We start from the raw sequence: 22,552 nt of genomic DNA, 5'->3' as shown, positions 1-22,552 counted from the left end.
TGCAATTTGAGTGCTTTGATGTAAAAGTGTAGCTCACAAGTCACATGTGCTGACAAAACAGTGCTGCTTTCTCGGCTTCGTTGTCTGCTGCAAGCTTGTGCAGCACAAGCTGATCCTGCCCTCACCACAAGGTAGTGGCGATAGCAGGGTCACAATGTACAATGTGAACAGATTGGCACATACTGCCTTTGCAGGGAAGGCACTGCTCCCCATAGGTGCCGATTGGGCACAAAGCCAAGACTAAACATGACAGAAATAGCAACAGCTAAATGCTCCACTTTTAATTTCGTTGCTCTTGTTCAGCACATTGGAAAAACACTGCTGGAAAGGCAACCAGCCAATGCCAATGCATTAGTCGTGATTGACAAAGAGGTTTTTTGGAGCAGATTGTTTTAGACTCTTTCAGGGGATGCAAGCTACACTTTGGTGAGTAAACTTCTGCGTCTCAGTATCTGATGCCCTTAATATTTTTGTTCTTCTGAGGGCAAAGCGTTTCTGGCTTTCACTCTCTATCAGACTCACACTTAACCTAACGCAATCACATAGTCTCATCAGAAACAACAGAAGTTTCAGATAGCTGCTAAAAATAGGTTTGTAAAACAATGTGCTTAATCTGCAATGTGCCCGGCTACGGCAGCCACATGTCTACAAAGGCAAAAGGAAGAAAAATGAGCATACTGAGGTTCTGGTTCATGTGAAAAGACTAGGTGATTGAAGGTAACCCAGAACTTTCCTCTATGGTGCACCTCACAGATCAAGGCAGTGTTTCTTTGGCATGCAGAAACCCATTAACTTGTTGGGCCTCAAAGCAGCAAAGTAGCTCATTTTGCGCCACATACCAACACCAGACAGAGCTGGCACCAGGAGCATGCCAATGCACACACCAAGCAGCTTCTGCATTCAACATGCAATCAAAGAGGGCACAAGCAGCAACAAGAAACAGCACTCCCAAATGTGGCTCTTCTTGATAGGCATCTTCAACATGAGAATGAATAATAAGCATCCTGGCTTAGGCACATTGCGACTTCAGAAGTGACAGATGTCATGCTAGATTCAGCAACAAAAGGAAAATGCGGTTGACCACTGACTCGAACTGAAACTGTTTTGTACCTTAGAAAAGATGCTCTCAGAGATTTTGCACCTCCTCTGAAAATAATGGTAAGGCATGGTTTTTTCCAGTGTAAATTAAAGAACCACTTTTCCTCTGTTGATGACATGACTGACAATCACCAGTGCCAACATACCAATTCGAATATGCAATTAGGCATTCTGTGGAAGCTGTTCACTGAAACCACCCGGGGCCTTGTGTGCTGCTTCTACAGTAGATTCCCGTTAAGACGAATTTTCGAATGAGATGAAAAAGTGAGACCATCTAGAGGACTCAATGTAAAAATAATCCGCTTCAGACGAATCAATTTACACAAAATTCGCTTAAGACGAACTGTTCCGTGTGTTCTTCGATTAAGACAAACTTTTGCAATGACCACAACCCACTGTGGCCCCACGCAGTGGCACTGATGGGGCGTCAGCACGGCACTAAACACAGAAAGAACTATATAAAATGCTTCTACGCAAGAAAGAACACACCCACAAGTTGGCTTCTGCATGTGTGTGTACCGATTTTGCACACCTTCGTGCATAGCTGCAGAGAAGCTGTCCCGCAAGAGCGCGCTCTGTTGGAGGAAAGCTCTATAGCCGGTGCGGAAAAGGAGAGGCATCATAGCACCTACACTGGCATAGAGATCTGACATGGTCAGATATTGGCATCGCATACACATTGAGTGCCGTGCATTGCCTCCCAAAGACTAAAAGGTGCGTATGCTCAACATGCGCCTGCTTGGGGCTTGGGGCTTGGGGACTTGGGGCTTAAAACATGTGGGGCCACATTTTCAACAGACATAGCAATGCAAAGCGCGTTATTGCAGGGCAGAGATGGGCAGATATCTGCACCATGCACATTGCCTGCAGCGTGCGGAAAGGTGCATTGTGTGCCTGCTAGTGCAGTTGGTAACAGCTATGCTGTAGAAGGAGCAAGATAAGAAACGGATGCACGGCCACCCTACTGGGCACCTTCAAATTGCTCGGGACAGGATGAAAAGCAAAAACCAGAAGAAAAAATACAAACAGCAAGCACTGTGACAGTGAGAAAAAGAAATGGTTAAAAAAAAAATCCTAAACTAAGTAGGATAGAAAGGATAACATTTTCAAGTAGGATAACATAAGCTTGTTTCACGCTGCGTCTTCAGCTCACTTCATGCATCGTGCAATAAATGCTCTATTTGCAATTATCCTCTCTCTGATATGATAATATATTCGTTGTTTTCATGTGACATATGTTTGGGAAAACCTAGCATGCTCACACACACTTTTTAGGGGCACTTCTGTTAAGATGAACTTCTAATAATGCAAAAAAATTTTCTCGTCCTTTCAATTTCATCTTAAAGAAAATGTACTGTATTTAGACAGGGCCTTTGTAATCAAGCCCTTCAAAGTAGGTGAAAACAACAGTACCAGCCATATGTATTAATGCGACTACTACAAGTTTTGAATATCACCCACAAAAAAGCCCAGTCATAATTCACCAGTAGATGGCAAACCAGTCAGTTCCCCAAATAGCAAACTTTACTGTAGTAAACATACACATGCAGAAGTGGCCACATGTGCTAGCATTTTGTGGGCACATGCGATTCTTGCTACTGCATGCATGCTGTTCCTTTGTACTTTAGTAAAGGGAGCAACAAGACAACAGTCTTCACATTGCTAGGCAAGCGTACCAACTGTTATCCTTTTGTAGCATACTCCCTTGATATTAGCTGGGATATTTTCCCCAGTTAACGAAATGCAAGGTTCGAAACAAAACCACTCACCAAAGTTTTTCGTCACTCGCAACAGAACCTCTCCAAGGTTGAGGCGTGCTTCCACAGACAGCTTCTCAAGGGTCAGCTGCTCAGCCAACCATGGAAGCAGGTGATCCGAATCCCTGTCCACAAGTACAGCCAAAGCCTGGATGGCACTCAGGTAGACGTACGAGTCTTCGTCCTGAATGCCCGAGCGACACGCTTCAAGCAACTGGTCTCGGTGCTGCCATACTTCTGCGTTGCCCTCTAGAAGCATGCGGCGCAGCTGAATAAATGCATGGCCCCGAACGGGCACCATTGTGTCATGCAGTTCACACCACAGCTGTTCAAACGTCGTACATCCAGGTGATGGTGGCACTCCTGATGATCCTGCTGCCACCTGCGTGCTTTCTACTTCCTGCTGCTCTTCCGAAGTCTGTGGTCTTGTGCCTTGGCAGTTGCTAACAGACAAGATGTTGAACCCTGCTGCAATGGCAGCCAGCTTTTTCTGATGTGCCGTCTCTCCACCATCTGCCCTAGACGGAGCGCGGCCTGAAACAGTGCTTTTGGAACGAGACGCCTGAGGTGTTGCCACAACCCCTTGGCTCGCGAATGAGACCTGCAAATGGCGTGCCATGTTTTTTATCTCAGGGTTGCTGTGCCTGGCTGCCAAGGTCACCAAGCACTGGTTGCATTGCTGCCATAATTCTTCGTTCTTTGCAGCAGCCTAAAAAAAAAAAGGGAATTGCAGTTAGAATTCAACCAAACCCTCACTTTCACGCAATCTATTGCCCCGAATGTTGCTCAATAACCCTTCTTTTTGCCATTCATTTCAGTTAGGACTTGAGCATGAACGAACACCGCCTTTTTGAAATCGAACTGCAAAATTCCTCTTCCACTGTGTTTTATATAGCGAGATTCAGCACTGCAGAGAATTATGAGCATGTACACACCATATCTTCGCCAGAGATCAGAAGACCCAAAAGTGTAAGACAGAACAGGGTGGACTGCAAGGCCAGGCTGCTCACTTCCAAGGTTTCAGACAGCTGAGAGACTCTGTTTAATGTTTCCTGTAACACCACAATAGGACAATTCACTTTGTCAGAAATATCACTTTTTTTTTAATAATTGCCACATTAGGCAGCACACTTACCACCACAAATTCTAAGAGTGAAACCTTGTTTTGCAAAAGAGTTTCAGATATTAAATCAGCAAAATTTTCCACAAGATGTAACAGCAGCAGATTGTCCTTGACTTCTTGCGAGCTGAGTTCACTTGCAGAGGTCGGTTGCAGCACTGTGCCAGTGGACTCCTTTGACACCAGTTCTCCAACAGCTCCAGTCAGTTTCTGCAACAGAATGCACTTCAGGACGGTGCCCAACATTTCACAAAACAAACTAGATACTCCTTAGCACCTAGTTCTGACTGGTGAAGAACAAACATATGCTGAATAAACACCTGCAAGCAGTGTTATATCCAGATCAGGACAGAAGCATGGCAACAAATCTCCACTGGGACAGGATATGACAAAAGCTCGCGTAATTACACTTCTACGATGACCTTTCAATCATAGCTTATGCTTTCAAAAAGATAACCCATGCCCTAAAAATGCAACTGGCCTTATATAACAACCATTAAGCAAAATGTGGTAACTGCACACATGGTAACTCACAGGAAATGAACTGCTATTCCACACTATGATGAAGCATCAGCATCCCTAACAGCCGACTCACATAGCGTAGCCATAGCGCACAAAAACTGAACACCAGTGATCACACCATCAACAACTTACAAGGTGCACAAATACTAAAGTACAGTGGCATGTCTCTTGACTGCGCTTTACTCTAACCCCATTATAAATACAGTCCAGGCCATTAATAATGAATGCTTGAATTTTACGAACAAAGACGGAGACTACTACCGTATTCATTCATGTTGACATCAATTGGGGGGGGGACTGTATATGAAGCGGTAAAAAAAATTGACGGATTTTTTTGCGAGAGTCCAAAATTCATATCATACATCTGCAGGTGAGCATGCCTACTGGCCGGCCCACCCGTTCATCCAACCCTTAACAAAAAAAGCATGTGGTCACCACGTTCGTGAGGTCAGTGTTTAGCATCGCTCGCTTCGAAAGGTGTTTGCAGTATCACGATGCAATCCAACGATTTTGTGATAGTCGACAGCACCAGCCAATCATGGCGAGATAAAGCAAACATGCTGAACATGGGCCCTGAAGGTCAGGCGCGCATTTCTTAAGCAAAATTAAAAAAACTTGCAGGGCAGTTATGATTGTGTAATGTGAATGTTTAAGCGTCAGCTGTGGTGTGAGCTAGGAATTTTCGCTCCCAATCTCGAGCTTGCCAAATCACTTGAGGGTCTGAATGTCCTGTTTTCTACGTAGCATTCTGATTTAAACTGCAACTCTCTTCTCCGATGCTTGAGTTCTCTCCGGCTTCCTAAGCATACAATGGCATAGCTGTGCTCACAGCAGCGTGTCGAGAGCATCACCACCGCAGGAGCTCTCGTTAAAAGATAACACACTGTGATGTTATCAGCGTGCAGCACCTTGGCACGCTGCCCAGGTGTGAAACTGAGGCATGCGCTAAGAAAAGCTAACGCTTAAAATTAAAAAAAAGTTAATTCTCAGCAACAAAAGTGGGGGGCGGGGGGGATCATTATGCAAGTAAATATGGTATTATTAAGCAAGGCAGAAAGATTGCACCAACTTTTGAACAGAATGAACATGAGGAGACTTGAGATTCTGAGAAAATGCACAGGACATTTCAGCCGTGATAACTGCCTTCTGTCTGTGCACTCATCTATCTCCTCAGATATAACTAAGCCCACATTTTTTTTCCTCTCCCTTTTCCCTTCCAGCTCTTGCAGCATGCCTGCAGACAGCCAAGCAATTAACGTTGGGAAGTTTGGCCTCATTTCCACTGTCTTCAAGCATATTACTTTTCATGCAGTAGTCATGCCAAAGTACATGACTACTGCATGCATACAGTTCATTAGTGTGCTGCATGACGCATGGCAAGTTCTGTCCTAGGTATCCCATCTTCTGTATCTTCTGTATGTAGTGCTCTCAGTGAAGAAAGCCACTGATGACTTAGCCTAGCAAAGAGACCGAACTAAACCTAACCTACAAATTTACCTGAAAGGTACAGCTCTCTCAAATCAATAATTTCGACCGCCCTAAAAGGAAATGAAAAGGTTCTGAGTTGCAGAATGTACAACAACCTAACAAGACCGCTGACATCTCTTCACACAAATTTGTGAATGTAGACAAGCGTGCTGCCTTAGCAGAACCATAACCATGTACCAGTAAAAGTGTTGTTTGCAAAGCATTTAAGGCAGAAAGCTGGACTAGTTGGTGTTTGGATTGAGAGGACATAGTAGTAGCACTTAAAAACAAGGACGACAGGGTAGAGAAAGACAACACAGGCGCTAGTTAGCGCCTGTGTTGTCTTTCTCTACACTGTCGTCCTTGTTTTTAAGCGCTACTAATATGTTTGCAAAGCTTAAGGAAGAGTTAACATTGTAAAAAAAAAAAGGTGAGAAATCAGGACGCACTGTCCCTCACCATGCCTATGTCAAAAGTGACCACGTACATCACACCCCCAGAGCATGTACGTACTAGTTAGAAGCAAAGCTGTTAGTGAAGTGAATTCACCTGTTCTAGCCTATATAAATACACTGCAGTTACCAACTCAAATTTGAAGAAACAAACTGGCACGTTTCCTTTTATTCCAGCGCATCTCACCTTATTCTGTTGTGAAGGTAAAGGATGCGCAATCAAAGGACGAACCACGAAGAAAGACACAGGGACAAACACAAGCGCACTAACAACTGTTTATTTCTTCCTTGAAACGCTTACTTATACACCTGGCCACGCATGCTCAAAAGCAATCTCTAACCACAATAGTCATGCCAACGGCTGTTAACGCAGACGCGAACGCAAAAAGTTGATTTCGGCAACGTACAGAGCCACGGACGTGTCACTGATACAATCTACCGCGTTTTCCTTTATGTGGAAAGCTTCCAAAGCCAGCCGCGCTTGTTCATTTTTACTTTTTCCCAGTATCACGGTCTCGTCAAGTCGCGGTGCGCAATTGCGGCAAGAACTAAGATGGGACACAAGGTGTGCCCCTTTGTCTGTGTTGTTCCTGACTTTATTTGCATGTTCCCTGAGTCGCTCGTTTATGCACCGCCCTGTCTGCCCGATGTAGGTCTTACCACATGAAAGAGGGAAGGAGTATACCACCCCTGTGGCGCAAGGGATGTAGGTAGACCCGTGCCTGATTAGGCATCCACTCCTTCTATCACCGCACGTGCGGGCGCACAGCTTCGCCAGTTTATTCGGCGCAGAAAACGCCAGAGGGACACCATGCCTGCCTGCAACTCTCTTGAGGTGATGAGACACCTTATGCAGATATGGCACCACCACAGGCCTGAACGCTTCGCGTTCACTCGTCCCTCTCATACTTGGCGTACCGGTCTTCATCTTACGTATCAGGGCCTCGGCAACCGCCGTCAAGAGCGACATAGGGAAACCTGCTGCCGAAAGCCGGCGGACCTGATTGTCAAAGCTTGCCTGCAATTGATGCTCACACGACTTTTTGAGAGCCGAATCCATGCAATGGGTAGCAATGCCTCTTTTCACAATCTTGGAATGCTCTGATTTGTACGGCAAAAGTTCCTTTTTTGCACGAGGTTGGTAAGACCAACATACATGCCGCACGCAGAACTCTAGTTTTAGGTCCAGGAACTGCAGAACACTCCTGTGGGGTAACTCATGTGTAAAACCAAGACCTTGTCCGTGTTGCTTAAAAACTTCTAAAACTTCATCAATCGCATCCTGGCTGGAATAGTCACGCGCTAAAAACACTAAAAAATCGTCAACGTACCTAAACACTTTTAAAACCTTTCCCTTGCTAAAAACATTGTCTAAAGACTTGTCAATACTCGATAAAAAAATTTCACAGAGAACTGGAGCAACGCAGGACCCGATACAAATGCCGTTGCATTGCAAAAATGGCTGGTCATTAAAAACAATAAAAGTGACCTTAAGATAATATTCTAAAAGATTTAAAAAGTTCCCCACAGAAAGTCCTGTAGCGTTTTGGAAACTGAGCTCACCATTTTCCTCAATGCATGATTTCACCGCATACAAAAGCTCGCGCTGTGGCACTGAGTAGAACAAATCTTCTACATCTACTGAAAAAGCATACCCGACATTTGTATTACTTTCCAAAAACCGCACTACATCGGGCAGACAGGGCGGTGCATAAACGAGCGACTCAGGGAACATGCAAATAAAGTCAGGAACAACACAGACAAAGGGGCACACCTTGTGTCCCATCTTAGTTCTTGCCGCAATTGCGCACCGCGACTTGACGAGACCGTGATACTGGGAAAAAGTAAAAATGAACAAGCGCGGCTGGCTTTGGAAGCTTTCCACATAAAGGAAAACGCGGTAGATTGTATCAGTGACACGTCCGTGGCTCTGTACGTTGCCGAAATCAACTTTTTGCGTTCGCGTCTGCGTTAACAGCCGTTGGCATGACTATTGTGGTTAGAGATTGCTTTTGAGCATGCGTGGCCAGGTGTATAAGTAAGCGTTTCAAGGAAGAAATAAACAGTTGTTAGTGCGCTTGTGTTTGTCCCTGTGTCTTTCTTCGTGGTTCGTCCTTTGATTGCGCATCCTTTACCTTCACAACATCATGTACCAACTAGGCCCTACCCAAGTTTTGTTGAAGTCACCTTATTCTGAGCACCATTTGTTTAAAAAAACACAAAACGAATGAATCCAGTACAACAGTGAGGTTTGTCACAGGCATGTTGACTGTATGCCATTCATTAAAAACAATATGCACTGAGCACCCTGTTTATTACTTGGGAACATAAACAGCCACGATAAGAGCACCCACAAGATGATGATTTTTCAGTGAATACTTGCACTCGCACTCTTAGCTGATCTGACAAGCCTGAAAATTATGACACTTGCCAGGACCAGTACCGTATTTTCCTGTGTATAAGACGCACCCTTGTATAAGACGCACCCGCCATAAATGCAGGCTGTCATTGAAAAAGTTGGTATATAAGACGCACCCGTGTATAAGACGCACCCCAATTTACCCAGTTATGCTAGTGAAGCTTAATTAAACACGCTTGCGCGACCATTGCGAAATGCACCGTGCCTGTGAGAAGTTGTTAAGTAACGCTAAGTGACCGAAAAAGGCAACACTCGCGCCATAGCCGCCCATATTTTAGCAAAAAAGAAAGAAAACGAAAGAACTCTCCTTAGGTCCATAACAACATTTTATTTTTACTTAAAACCTTCGATGTCTTCATCTTCAGATGCGCTATCAAAAAGTTCGCCCGTTTCTGGAGGCAACGCGGCTGAAACATTCTCTTCGCACTACAGAGCAATGTTGCAAAGGTTGACTAAAAAAGAACGCCGGCTTGTCTTAGCTTTTCTTGACAATGGCGAGAAGCGCGATTGTCGCCAACTTTTGGCATTTCACATTACTTTTGCTTGGGGCCTCCGAAACAACCATATGTTTGTGATCCCGGAAGTCGTCATCCCCGCCGTTTCATGATAAAGCTCACCTAAAAAAGTTGCGTACGGCCGTCCCGGTATTGAAGTATTAACCGTGTTATAACCGCGTTATTCGTAGTGATATTTTTTCGGCGGGAAAGCTTGAACATGAACGTGAGTAACTTCTGAACTCGCAAAAAAAAAAAAACGAAAAATTCGCATATAAGACGCACCCTTGTATAGGACGCACCAGCAGAATTTTTGAAAAAAAGTCGCGTCTTATACACCGGAAAATACGGTAATTCAGACGTGATTTAAACACATCCTTATATCACCCCACAAGCACACAACTCATCCCTTGGAAAACTGTGTTCAAGAAGATCTGTGGTTGCCGTAAGTTGATTGCCCACTCTAATGCATTATGCTCAGAACGTACTCAAGGGCCACCTGAACCAAAGTAAGAAAAAAAAAAAGCATTCTTTTATAAGCAAGAACTCACTCAAAAAATGAGTTAATGCCACAATGTCAATCAGTGAACATGTTTCATTTTGAATAGCACAAGAATTCACCTTAATACTCAGCTCTACAAAGTAAAGGGGTCACATGCATTTATTTAACGATATGATAAAAGTTTTCAAAAAGTTTTCGCTGCCCAAATTTTGAAATGCCATACATAAATGAAAAAGAGCTCACTTTCAGAAGAGAAACAAAAAATTTGGTGCATGGCTCCTTCAAGCTGCCATGATGAAACACAGATGCTGTAGCCAGGAAAGCTTGATCTGACCGCGTCAGCCACTCTTCATCACTGCAGCAAGAAAGGAGTTATTACCACGCTACCAGAAAACGCAACATGATTGCTGGTTCTTCAGAAAACATTACCAAATACATTAAACGAATAAGTAAGTGTCGTAAATTTATTACCTCCATGAACTTGACACAACAACATGCTTTCTTATAAGACTAAACATGCCAAAGCATGTGCTATCACGCTCAATATGAGCTGCAATGCACGAGCTGTGGCAGGAGCTCAGTTCACGAAGCAGCGAGAGCCCAGTGGTACTGAAAATTGACGGATTTAGTCATCGACGCACTGATGGCTGTGCTAGCTGGGTGCTCCGTGCAAAAGGCAAGCTGATTTACTATAAAGCGAAAACCTCAGTTGGCTCACTTCGGATGTGTTGCAGGTCATGTTGAGCGTAACAGTAATATCGGTGATAAATTGGTTTTATGGTTTTATTCAATTCAATTCAATTCAATTTATTCTCCAGTTATACACTGGAACGTTCTCCGGGCTAAAAGGACCGACTGGGCCTTGACTGAGTCCCGGAGACGTTTACAGAGCAGCGACAGGCAGTACATACGGAGAAATACTATACAATACAAAAATTAAACAGAGTATACACATATAAAAAGTACATACATATATACAAAGCACACAAAAGAGGACACTTATACAGAGTTATATAACTACAAAATGCGAGGAAGAAGGCAATTACAATTTACTAAAGTATTCGTGTAGCTTTTTACGCGAAAAGTTATTCATATCTTTATGGCGATTTAATATAACAGGTAGATTGTGCTTTATGGACTGCAATTTATAATTGGTGCAAAAATTAGGAACGAGCCAAGGGTCGGTGTTACGGGTAGCAACATTGTGTTCGTGGCGTGTCAATGAAGATACACGTTTAAAAAAAGATTGGAGCTCTTTTGTGGAAAAGAGAAATGACTTCAAGATGCGATACTCATAAAAGTGATGAATTCGGATAATATTGTAGTCAGCAAAACTACCGGCGGTGGTCAAGCCAGGATCAATATTTGCGATGTGGTTTAACGTCCCAAAGCGACTCAGCCTATGAGGGACGCCGTAGTGAAGGGCTCCGGAAATTTTGAACACATGGGGTTGTTTAACGTGCACTCACATCGCACAGTACAAGGGCCTCTAGAATTTTGCCTCCACCGAAATTCGACCGCAGCGGCTGAGATCGAATCCAAGTCTTTCAGGTCAGCAGCCGAGTACCATCACCACTGAGCCACTGCAGCGGCTTATCGGTGATAGTACTAGTACACGCATTTGACCTCCACTATTTCTATTCCGTTGAGAATCTTTGCCTATACAAAAGATGAAGTTATGCTGCACAGAGCAAGCAAAGGCACTAGCATATAGCATTGAAAGTAGAAAAGTAAACAAAGAATTTAGCAACCACTTCTGCCTTCTGTGTTGTGCTGAAATATTCTTCTAGTTGCGGTGTACGAAATGCATAATCCAAAAGAACTACAGAAAAAAAAATGCCAATGACAGCAACTTTACTCTGCTAAAACCCTAACGAAATCAGCAGCTTCAATAATTACAGGGAAAAAAAAATACCACTATTGGACAATGCGATCCCTGAACAGAAAAGATAATATAACAAAAAACAGAAAACCTACAGGAATAAAAATGAAAATGAGATGTTTTGTTGAAAAGCGTTGAATTCATTTATAAAAGAATTCTCGGAAATAAGGAGAAAGAGAGAAATTTTAACAAAAACTCGAATAAGCACTATCTTTTTACCATATTCTCATGTCTTTTATTTTATAAATTAAGAGACTTTAGCAACCTAACTTGCCATGTCAGTGTGCCAATTTTGCCAACTCTGCCAATTTTCGCCTTATGGAAATCAGTATTTTGACCGTGTGAAAAGTTTGGACACCTGGCTGTCTCCGTATGAAAATATCTCGGCATCTAACACAGAGAGAAATGTCATTCTGTCAGCTAAGGGAAGCTGAAGTACTTGCAATACATAATCAAAGCACAGACGTTCAAATCCACTTCAAAAATTTAATATTTTGCAAAGTTTTTCAATGCATGACATTCATACCTACAATGTTGCTGTTCCAAATGCTGTAAAATAACTAATCAGGGTAAAATAAAAAAATTAATTTGATTACTACGCTCTTTATTCATTAGACGATGTAGCCATGCATTAAAAATTATTTTTTATTCAGCAATTTTTTTTTCACTGATGTACTAATCAGTGACTAACTAAAACATTTGCCTTGGGAACTAACTTATAAAAAATAAATTATGAAATCAGCGTAAAAAACTCTGCAAGGTGTTGCAGTTTCATTAAAATTAGATTACAAATAAGGAAAATAGGTCTAAGACCAGTGTTCCCCGTGAATAACCATGCTACCTTACAATTGTGCAAGCAGGAAGCTGGCATTACATCATTTTTTACAAATGGATTGATGTAGATGACATCACAAGTTGGTTTTGCATCGACAAGAACAAGGTTAAAAGAATACAACTGTTAAATAAATAAACAATTGTTTAACTACAATACCTGCACCCTTCAGCCACATAACAACACATTGACTGGGACAAAGCGCCACAAAATTTAGAGCAAATATTTGCTCTAAAAATGTGCAGCTGAAGGGAGCAGATATCATACGTAAGCAATTGTATTCTTTTAAACTTGTTCCTTTATAAAAAATCACTATAACACAATACAGTCAAGCCCACTTATAACAATACTGGTTATAACAATATATCGGATATAACAATGGTCAGTCATGGCACCATCAGCTTTGCTATGTGTTCTATGGTAAAATAAACTGCTTATAGCATTGCTGTTAAGGCACATTATTGGTTATAACAATTAAATCTGGTAATTGAGCGTCAATCGTTATAGAAAAAAAAATAAGGGAATGCTACAACCACACCAGCAAAACCATGCTTACAACACAAAAGCGCGCACATGTGGGGCCGACCAATGGACTAAGATGGCGCAGCAACGCCACGAAAGCAAAAGAGGCAGGCGTCATCGCGTCACGAGAGCTGCTGCATTGCTGCATTGGCTACGCACGCCATGCCTACCCCCAATCAGTCAGTGCAATGCGCGTGCGTGCAGCCAGCGGGTTTTTCTCTTCTCAGCTGTCACCGCACCCTTAGTTCTGCATGCTTCTTGAATTTCCCGTAAGAATCACTTCCGGAAAGCCGGCTTGATTCCTGTGACGCGGAGGTGCGCGAAACTCCTGGTGGCACAGTGATGGCGGTGCTTTGGTCATCGGTGAACATTGTTCCGGTTCCCTGAAGTTCGAATTAACGAGCTTTTACAGGCATTAGAACAATCAAACCACTCCGGATATTTACTGTCAATAAATGCTCTGAAGTTTGTCATCTTTTCTTTTTTTTGGCGCAACCCTGTTATAACAATTATTGGCTATAACAATGGTATTTTCATGGAACTTGAATATTGTTATAAGTGGGCTTGACTCTATAACCAAATAGTTTTGTCTAGCCTTGTACACCTATTTTTGTTTTGAAAACGAAAAATTACCAACTTATCACGTCATTTCTTTTTTGATACTTAAAAGCTCAAGAACAGCAACCGCAAACAATTTTAACTGCAAACCAAACATTTTCCCACATTAAAACTTCAATGCCATGGCTCGAAGCAACAAGTTTTAAAGAATTGTATCCAATGTGTGTTTGAAAGAAGTGCATTTACCTCAGTGGTAATGATCGCCGGACTGCTTCAACACCGCCACAGCTTCCCAGCACAAAGGTAATGTCATCACGTGGGGTTGCGAGAGGAATGCAACAGTCAGTCTTGAATAGGCACCAATGCAACAGCTCCATGGCAGGTCCTGCTGGTTGGCTGTGGTACACTGCACTCAAAATTTCTTCACAAGGTTTCCTAAAAGTGCCCAATGAGGAACCATGTTTAGGGACATCCGTCAAAACATGAAATAAGCAAGACATTCACAAACTCTTAATGATTAACAAAAAGCGTGGTGTACACAGACTGGCAAGTACAGCAAAGTCGCTGCAATAACTTTAACTGATCTGGTAAAAAATAGTGATGCAAAACATGCATAAATTATCTTGCATGAAGAGAAGTTCCTAATTTGCATTGTACACATTTTTTCCATTTTTTTCCCCCATGTCAAACATGTTGCAGTATCTGCCAAAATAAATTTACATTTTAAGAACAATGCACAGCTTACAAAACACCACTACAATCACATCTAATAAGCTCCTGAAATGGGCTTTTAACCTGATGATTAAACATATTCAATGGGTAAATAGCACAGTCCCTATTACTCCCAGCAAATAATGCTGTTCAACACACCACAGGCAGCATTTTAAAAGTGACACCGAAAGCCGTACACTCTCCAATAGGCTTCAGATATGCACAGCTGAAGCAAAGCTGAGATTTTATGAGGCTGTGAGACCAATAGAGGTATGGTTCAGACCCCTATTTTGGACTTTCGTCACAGAAAATTTTTAAATCTGCGAATTGAGAGCAAAGAATCCGAGAAATTCACTGGGGACATCACATAATGCTTCAGAGTGCACCTTGCGTCACATATAAAACCAAGGTATGAATACAGTGTGAATTTTTTTTTTCCGAGCTTTTCAGTGTGGCTAAAGCAACCTTCACCTACAGGCTTGACAGCCGCTAGAAGAAGGCAGCTTTTTAATGACATTTGGGCAAAGCACGCGGTGTGCAAGGGCAACGGAGAAGGTGGCGATGGAAGGAAGGCGGTGCGGGTAGCTGTGAAAGAGAAAGCTGAAAGAGTTGAGAGGAGACGGGAAAGCAAATAAGGAAAAACGGGTGCAGGAATGGGAAGCAAGAAACGTCGAGTAGCAAAGGTGCGGCAGTGACAGCAGCTGCTGCTGCATAGAAGGCTGTGTGCATTGAAGTATCGGAGGCTTGGCTTCACTCAATTGGGCCTGCACATCTGAAATGTTGTGTGTTAAATAATGTCGACGCATTTGCCATTTCCGTACTTTAGCGTGCTGTGTTTTCATGGGGGGAGGGTGCCTTCCGGAGCTTGAGATTGCATTAATAATCATAATTACAGTTCTTTTAAAATTCTTCTCAGTTCTCCAATCCCCCTCTCATTATATTTGAGCAAATAAGGTAGATAAGTCATTTTTTCACTATACTGTCATTCCTACCTACGCCCGTAACAATAGCATAAAAAAAAATATAACATGGCATACTAACACATAATTACGTGAAAAATCCTTAAACCTCCGATTTTTCGGGGAATCGCGGGAAACTAGGGGCCTTAATTATGGTTTAGAAGGCAGCAAGTGCAAAGAAGCATGATGAAGTAAAGAGGGAGGTTGTAAGTGGTGAGAAACAGACAGCATATGTGAGCAACCAGGCACAAAAATTTGGGCTAGTGAATGCTTGTTTCCTCACACAGAAAGCCAAACAAGCAAAACAAGCAGTTCCGATGCCGTAACTTAAGTGCACCCCCCAACTTTTTTTTTTAATCATGCGAAGCTTCAGAAAGTGTACAAAATTACTGACCCCTTTGTCCACCATACTAACTATTAGTGGTAAAGTCATCTTTATCGGTGGATTTGATATTTCGGACAGCCAGATTTTGGGGGTGTTTCTGCAGACCATTTAAAGTCCGAAAAATCGGTCTGCAACTATATATCATAAAATCGGCAGAAATTCTCTAAGGACCCCCAAAACCAGGGCAATTTTGAAGTTCTGGGGATATTTAAAAATGCACTCAAATTCTCAAGACAAAAGTGTTGGTTTGGTTTGGTTTATGGGGTTTAACGTCCCAAAGCGACTAGTGGAGGGCTCCGGAAATTTCGACCACCTGGGGTTCTTTAACATGCACTGACATCGCACAGTACACGGGCCTCTAGAATTTCTCCTCCAAAGAAATTCAACCGCCGCGGCCGGGATCAAACCCGAGTCTTTCGGGTCAGCAGCCAAGCACCATAACCACTGAGCCATCGCAGCGGCGCCAAGACAAGACAAAAGTGTGTTTGCCTTCAGTTTGAATTGAAACTGAGGCAATGTAGTAAAATATTAAGTATTTATGGCCTAAAGGTGAAAGGAGAATGTTAATGTGGCTACTATTTTTCTAACTATGCTATACCTTCAACAAAGAACTATTTGCTTTCAGCACCTGTGCCCAGTTTCTGCATCAAAAGCAAGACAGATTATGCTCTACAATCACCGACACTTAAAACACAAGAATGACACAATACAACTGGGATAAAGACTGCACAGACAATGCAAGCAGCAGCATAGCAATGCAACAAATATAAAAAACAGTCCATCTTCACGTAAACTTGTGAATTAGACTCACCGCAAGTAGGACACTGTGTTTTCAGTAGAAACGGTGATCTCAAAAAGTACTGGAAACAATGGGACTAGGGCAGTGAGAATTGGATGGCTGGGGTCAACAGAGGACACCATCTAGAGGCATTGATTGAGGAAAAAATGCGACAAACAAACAGTCAGGTTTCCAATCCCATGAAATTCCGTAGTAACAGTTTTACCACAAAGTCAGGTAAAAACAAGGGTATGGTGAAAACCAGGTGGGGGACGTGGCTTTCAACACCAACTTTCATACTTTTTTATGGAGTTTGATGAAACTTTTTCTGCATGTTAGTAATGATTTGAAACTAAACTGCTCAAAATTTCAGCCTTATACTCGGACTCTTTTTATACAATTTTTTTCTCTTCTACACCTTGTGAAATGCCTGCAGATTAGAAAATGTGGCAGAAGACTGATTCAACGTTCACTGCATTTCTGAATGCATGGTACGCATAATGACATTCTTAAATTTCTTTTTCACAACACATTTTTTTGTTTGTTTTCACTTTTTACAAAGCAGCTGGCACAGACATGTCTAAACTGTCACCGTGATGTTACACCAAAAACCTACAATTCGTCAAAATGAGATCATATAAAACAGTTTTCTATGAGTTTAACAAAACAAATGGAGTCAAAACAGAAAAACAGTCGTGAAGAAATCTGCTGCACAAGGTAAGTATCTAGTCAGAAAACCAAAACGAAGAAAAATGATGGTTTTTCTAGATTTCCCCTACATGCAGTCCCACTGTGGTTCATGGAACGATTTTTTTCAGAATACTTCTTGGTAGACTTCAGCAATATGAAACTTCAGAACAGCATAAAAGCAAGGCATATGAACAGATGCAATGAGTTAAAAAGGAACTATGAATTTTGACCATTTCTTCGCGATTTTTCACGTCCCCCCTTAAATGAATACAGTAGGATGAACTTTGCCAAGCCAAAACAGGATCTACAAGCCTTTGTTTACCTTTGTGCAGACAAAATGATATATTAACCATTTAACTTATGCAAGATGGTTAGCTTATACTTATATTCTTAGAGTGCCACACTGACTAGCAGTGGTAAGAGGCCATTCAGTCTATGTAACTACTGCGCTGTGTAAGGAAGGATGCAAGGGACATCAAGAATGAAAAAATCCAAGAGAATAACTGAATTAATCTGTAAGTGCAAATGTTCCTGCCCAGCGACAGTCCCAAAGAATTATGGGTGGCCTTGTATGTTACACAAAACTGGACACATGCAGCTCTTGAAACACAAAAAATGGCTTTTTATAAAGTATGAGAGCTGACAGGAACCCTTTTCAAACATCACGCACATACCCGTTCATGAGAAAAGAGAAACTTTCTCAGACTAATAGGTGACAACACCACTACGGTTGGCTACAGGCACTGCGTGAGATCTCGGAAAATATTTCTTTCAAAATAACTTGAAGACATCTTGCAATACAAAATGCATACAGTTTTCATATATACAGTATACAGTTACAGCATCGTTTTCATTCTTTGCCTCCAATGAAATAACCTCCTCAGATAAAGTGTCAGAGGGTCCCTTTAACAAAGTTTCCAAGCAAATTCCTGCTCTTTATATCTGCCTCATTTTTTCCGATCTACATCAGCATCCATATTAATCCAGAAAACTTCAAAACTTCATATTTTGATCAGCTTAGTGGGTTAACAAGATCCCGCCATATTCATACTGAGGGAGTCTAACTACATACTGAATGACACAACAAAAACTTGCTTCTCTTTATGTGAACATGCATGCCTGAACAAGTGTTACCAGTAAAGTGCCATGAACGTAAGAAAACTGTTGGACATTACCTTATGAGTCACTTCAATGCAATTTCCTAGATCCTCTTCTGATACGACCACATCATTTGCAGACAAGGAAGTACCTGGTTAAAAATTTAGTGTGAGCACCGGCACTCAAATTATGCACGTGCAGTGTACTAAATGTAGAAGGCTTAATTTAGTGGCCCCATCCGGAAAATTTCGAGACAGAACTTAAGTAGCACTGGAAGAAAACAATGAAGGGCTTGTTGTATTGAGTGCAAGTCAGGACAATGCTTTCTTTAAGACACTGACAAAAGATAACCCACAAATGTTGGTGTGTTAGGGCACTTGAGAAATAAAGCCATGCCAAGTAGGAGCAAGAAAGACATCAGTCTTCAAAATGCCTCACGTAACTTCCAAACATAAGCTATCTCTGTGAGGAAGGTAAATTGTCCTCTGGGAGAAATCTGCATGCTACACGGTCAAGAATTACAAGAAATCTTATTTATTTTATTTATTTATTCACAAGATACTGCCGGCCTCAGTTTAAGGCCTTGGGAAGGAGTGCGCATATCAATAATACATCAAGGAAATGCACATAACAAAAAAGCATCACAAGAATTCAAGTGAGAAGGAGAGACGAAATGAAGTAGTAATAATAGTAAAGAAAAGTAAATAGCGATAAAAACAACAAGGCGCGTACACAGCATCACGATACAGCCACGCATGCTCAATCACTTGAGCAAGAAATCAAATAAACAGAAAATGAAAACAATCATGCATATTTGAGACAGAAATGGTAATAGCGCTGCATTAAGAGATACACCATTTCTGTCTCAAATAATGCACCATCTAGCCCAAATTGACGTTCTTCTAAATCATGCATGTGAAGCACTCAAGGCATTGCATATAACGACACGATGGTAATGCTATTTTGTCTCAATACTTGAATTATAAACTTGGAGGGTCCTACATATAGGACACTATGAAAGTCAAGCGTAATTTTTACGCCAACTCCGCCGCCATGGCTAAATGTGCCGCCAGTGCAGCACCGGCTAATACACCTCGAACTTCGTTAAGTAGCGACATCTCTCTTCCACTTCCTCCTCTTGTTTTGATGCAAAAATGTCTATTCACGCAAAAAAAATTATGTCTAACGCATGCCTGGGAAGACGCAGGACGGCCGTACCCGGTGTGAGAGAAAATAAAAGACGGATGGGTGACTGTGCAGCGGCATTCTTCAAAGGCTGGCATTACTTTACAAATTTTCAGGAACTTTAGCACTGGCTGGAGAAGAGATGCCCATTGCCAGCCCGCTGACACTCACTAGCCAGTCACCCCAGGTGATGGACCATTGCCGCCATTATTAATGCGTTAGCATTAGAAGAGTCCGTGCAAGCGGAAATGGCTATCACAATCGCACGTGCAACGTGACGCAGGGCAAATCTTGTGATGTCGTCACAATCTGCCCACTGTGGCAGGTGGCAGTTAAATTAATGACTGGTTGCGAGAGGCTGCTCAAGAAGAGCAACCTGGGTCTCACAAGCCTCATTGGCAGCTGTGTTTGAAACAGCCACCTGCTGGAGGAGTTGCGCATAGCTTAAAGGTGCACTGAAGAGGAATCTGAACTCGTCTTTTTGCCGCGGGAACTAGGTCTACACGTTCCTAGCATTCTTAGAAACTGCGACTTATTGCCCTGTGTGGCCGATTTCCCTAATTAAATCGAATTAATGCCCGGCTCCCGCCTTTTTTTTTTTAATTCTGCCTCGTACGGTGGGCGGAGTCGACCAACGCGGGGAGTGCCTTTCAGCCAGCTTCGTGGAGGCTTTGCTTTCGCTTTATTGCGTTTTTTAGGTTTCCGCGAATAAATAGTTTCATTTTCAGATAATATAACCGCAAAATAAGCCCGCAGAAATAAAAATACGCGCGGACTATTTGCTTCTACGGACTACTACGTATTACTCCGCCGATGGCAGAGCGGCAAGCCGCCACGGGACTGGGTGAAAGGCACTCCCCGCGTTGGTCGACTCCGCCCACTGTACGAGGCAGAATTTAAAAAAAAAGGCGGGAGCCTGGCGTTAATTCGATTTAATTAGGGAAATTGGCCACCACACAGGGCAATAAATCGAAGTTTCTAAGAATGCTCAGAACGTGTAGATCGAGTTCCCGTGGCAAAAAGACGAGTTCAGATTCCTCTTCAGTGCACCTTTAACCTCTCCACCACTGCACCAGGAGTAGCATGAAGACTCCCCATGATCTATGAATGTAATATATAGGATGACCGACTCTGCATACAGTAGTGAACAAGACGATATGATAATTTTGATCTTTGCATTAAAATTTTAAATTTGCCTATGTTATATTATGAAATTGGCTATTTTAGATATAGTTTAATTAAATTAATGCACTTTTCTGCAACCAGGGACCCATGGGGGCGTAACATCTATCTTTAAATCAGATTTCCATGTTCTTCCCATCAAAGCTGTTTATCCCTTTCTCTGCTGGTCTGTTCTGAATTATTAATTATTGCTTGGTGCTTCTTATTTTCTACTGCCATAATGTGCAGATATACATATTTCTGCATATTTTTTTTTTCATAACGGGCACAGTTCAAGGTGCAAATAATTCAGCAATGACAGTCAAAATGCCAATTGCGCACGGCTACCAGAAAGGCAGGACACAGCAGAAGCTTTCGAGGAGGCCTGGTGTGGCCCAGTCAACAATTCCATTTCTTTTGAAAAGGACGTGACAAGACGCGATAGCGCATTGGGGTAGTTCCCATATATGCAGAAGGTCATTCTCTTTTTTATACATTCATAGATCCCTGGGAGTCCTCATACTCTTCCAGTTGCTTTGGGACGTTAAACCCCATAAAACAAACCAAACCTCATACTCTTCCTAGTACAGTGGTGCAGTGGTTATCGATGTGCCACTGCCCTGGGATGGCAGGCACTTATAGCAATGTGCCTTGTGCGGCCCATGTTGCTCTTCCCGAGCAACCAATCATTAATTTAATGGTCGCCTACCACGGTGGGCAGTTTGCTCACTATCCGATGGGCAGGTTGTAACGACACCTCAAGGTCCCGTGACCTAGGTGGCCCACCTGCCTCCCAGGTTGCTCTCTGGACACCCCCTGCCAGAGCCATGACCGTGATGTTGCACACACGGCGATACCCGGCTTTACCCAGCAGACTGAAGCTGTCGCTTCAAAAGGATAACAAACTTCTCATCCTCCCTAAGACAGCAACAGCTGTACCATACCCCGGACACATGGTCACACTGCCATTGGCTGGCAGGTGAATGTGGGAATTTTCAGTTGTGATATGCTATGTTAACTAACAATGGCAACAAGCAATAATGACGGACACTGTAAACCCCACGAAAAAGTCTTCCACACAGCTACTGCTTCAAAAAGAGAGCAGTTAAAACTGACTGCGACACAAAGCCAGTAAAAGCTCACCTTGCTGATGGATGCAGCTGAAAAGTGGGCTGAAGATCTTGCTTAAAACAAGACGCGATGTCTGCTCAGCTTGTTCCTCCAGCATAGCACCTACAATGGCACATGCCACACGAAAGGCTACCTTATCCATGCTGGAGCCTTGCGGTTTAAGGAAAAGCTCCACCACCTGCAATGGTTTCACATGCTATCATCTCCTAGAGCGGGGACGACATCCTACTCCTCCAATGATAGCTGTGCATGAACATACCAGAGTCACGGTACATGCTGACTTACAATTCTCACAATAACAGCTCACCTGAGGAGCGATTCCCTCATAATAGCCTTCCACAGTAACACCCTTCGTACTCGGGATCCTAGCAACAATCTTTGCAAATGCTTCACATTTCTGCCAGTCTTTCTCAGACACTACACCTCCGGAGCTGTCCACTAAAAAGAAACAGTGCAATACAAGACCCTATCAGCAACAGCACTAACAGCACAAGGATGCACAGCTTCTCACTATCATAACATTTTGGAACTGAAAAAAGCTAAGCTAAACTTCCACCAACATTCCTTCCATCAAACACATGAATGGACTACTGTTGCCCAGCAACTCTTGATGTGAAGCGACTCGTTTCTTACCACTCCATGCATCAAATGTGCCCAGGATAACTTGAGCAAGGCCCCTTTTACGCAAAAGACATTGTGTAAGAAGCTGCCCGCAGATGTCTTTTAGCCACTGAGGAGTTTTCTTGACACCTGAAACCTAAAGAAAGCACAGGAGCTGTCAGGAATACCATTATAACATTCAACAAGACCCATAATATAAAAAAATAAC

General features: G+C 42.6%; 1 protein-coding gene across 2 annotated transcripts in view; it reads right to left on the bottom strand.

The window, feature by feature from the left end:
- Nucleotides 1–22,552, bottom strand: part of Tango6 (transport and golgi organization 6) — a 29,350-nt gene that overhangs the window by 2,394 nt on the left and 4,404 nt on the right. For both annotated transcript variants that reach the window (XR_016282901.1, XM_089543317.1), the window contains exons 5-14: nucleotides 22,357–22,480; nucleotides 22,031–22,161; nucleotides 21,736–21,901; nucleotides 18,324–18,397; nucleotides 16,492–16,601; nucleotides 13,872–14,060; nucleotides 10,075–10,186; nucleotides 3,991–4,185; nucleotides 3,791–3,907; nucleotides 2,868–3,564 (exon numbers count right to left, since the gene is read on the bottom strand). Coding sequence is in view for 1 of the 2 variants with exons in the window: in XM_089543317.1 (XP_089399443.1) it covers nucleotides 2,868–3,564; nucleotides 3,791–3,907; nucleotides 3,991–4,185; nucleotides 10,075–10,186; nucleotides 13,872–14,060; nucleotides 16,492–16,601; nucleotides 18,324–18,397; nucleotides 21,736–21,901; nucleotides 22,031–22,161; nucleotides 22,357–22,480 (1,915 nt within the window). In the remaining variant the exon portion in view is untranslated. The remainder of the gene's footprint in view (nucleotides 1–2,867; nucleotides 3,565–3,790; nucleotides 3,908–3,990; nucleotides 4,186–10,074; nucleotides 10,187–13,871; nucleotides 14,061–16,491; nucleotides 16,602–18,323; nucleotides 18,398–21,735; nucleotides 21,902–22,030; nucleotides 22,162–22,356; nucleotides 22,481–22,552) is intronic.

Source organism: Amblyomma mixtum, chromosome 5, assembly GCF_055824585.1.
Source record: "Amblyomma mixtum isolate Tamu chromosome 5, ASM5582458v1, whole genome shotgun sequence".
Lineage (NCBI taxonomy): Eukaryota > Metazoa > Arthropoda > Arachnida > Ixodida > Ixodidae > Amblyomma > Amblyomma mixtum.
Note: the sequence above shows the minus strand (reverse complement) of the source record. Positions and strands in the feature narration are given on the sequence as shown.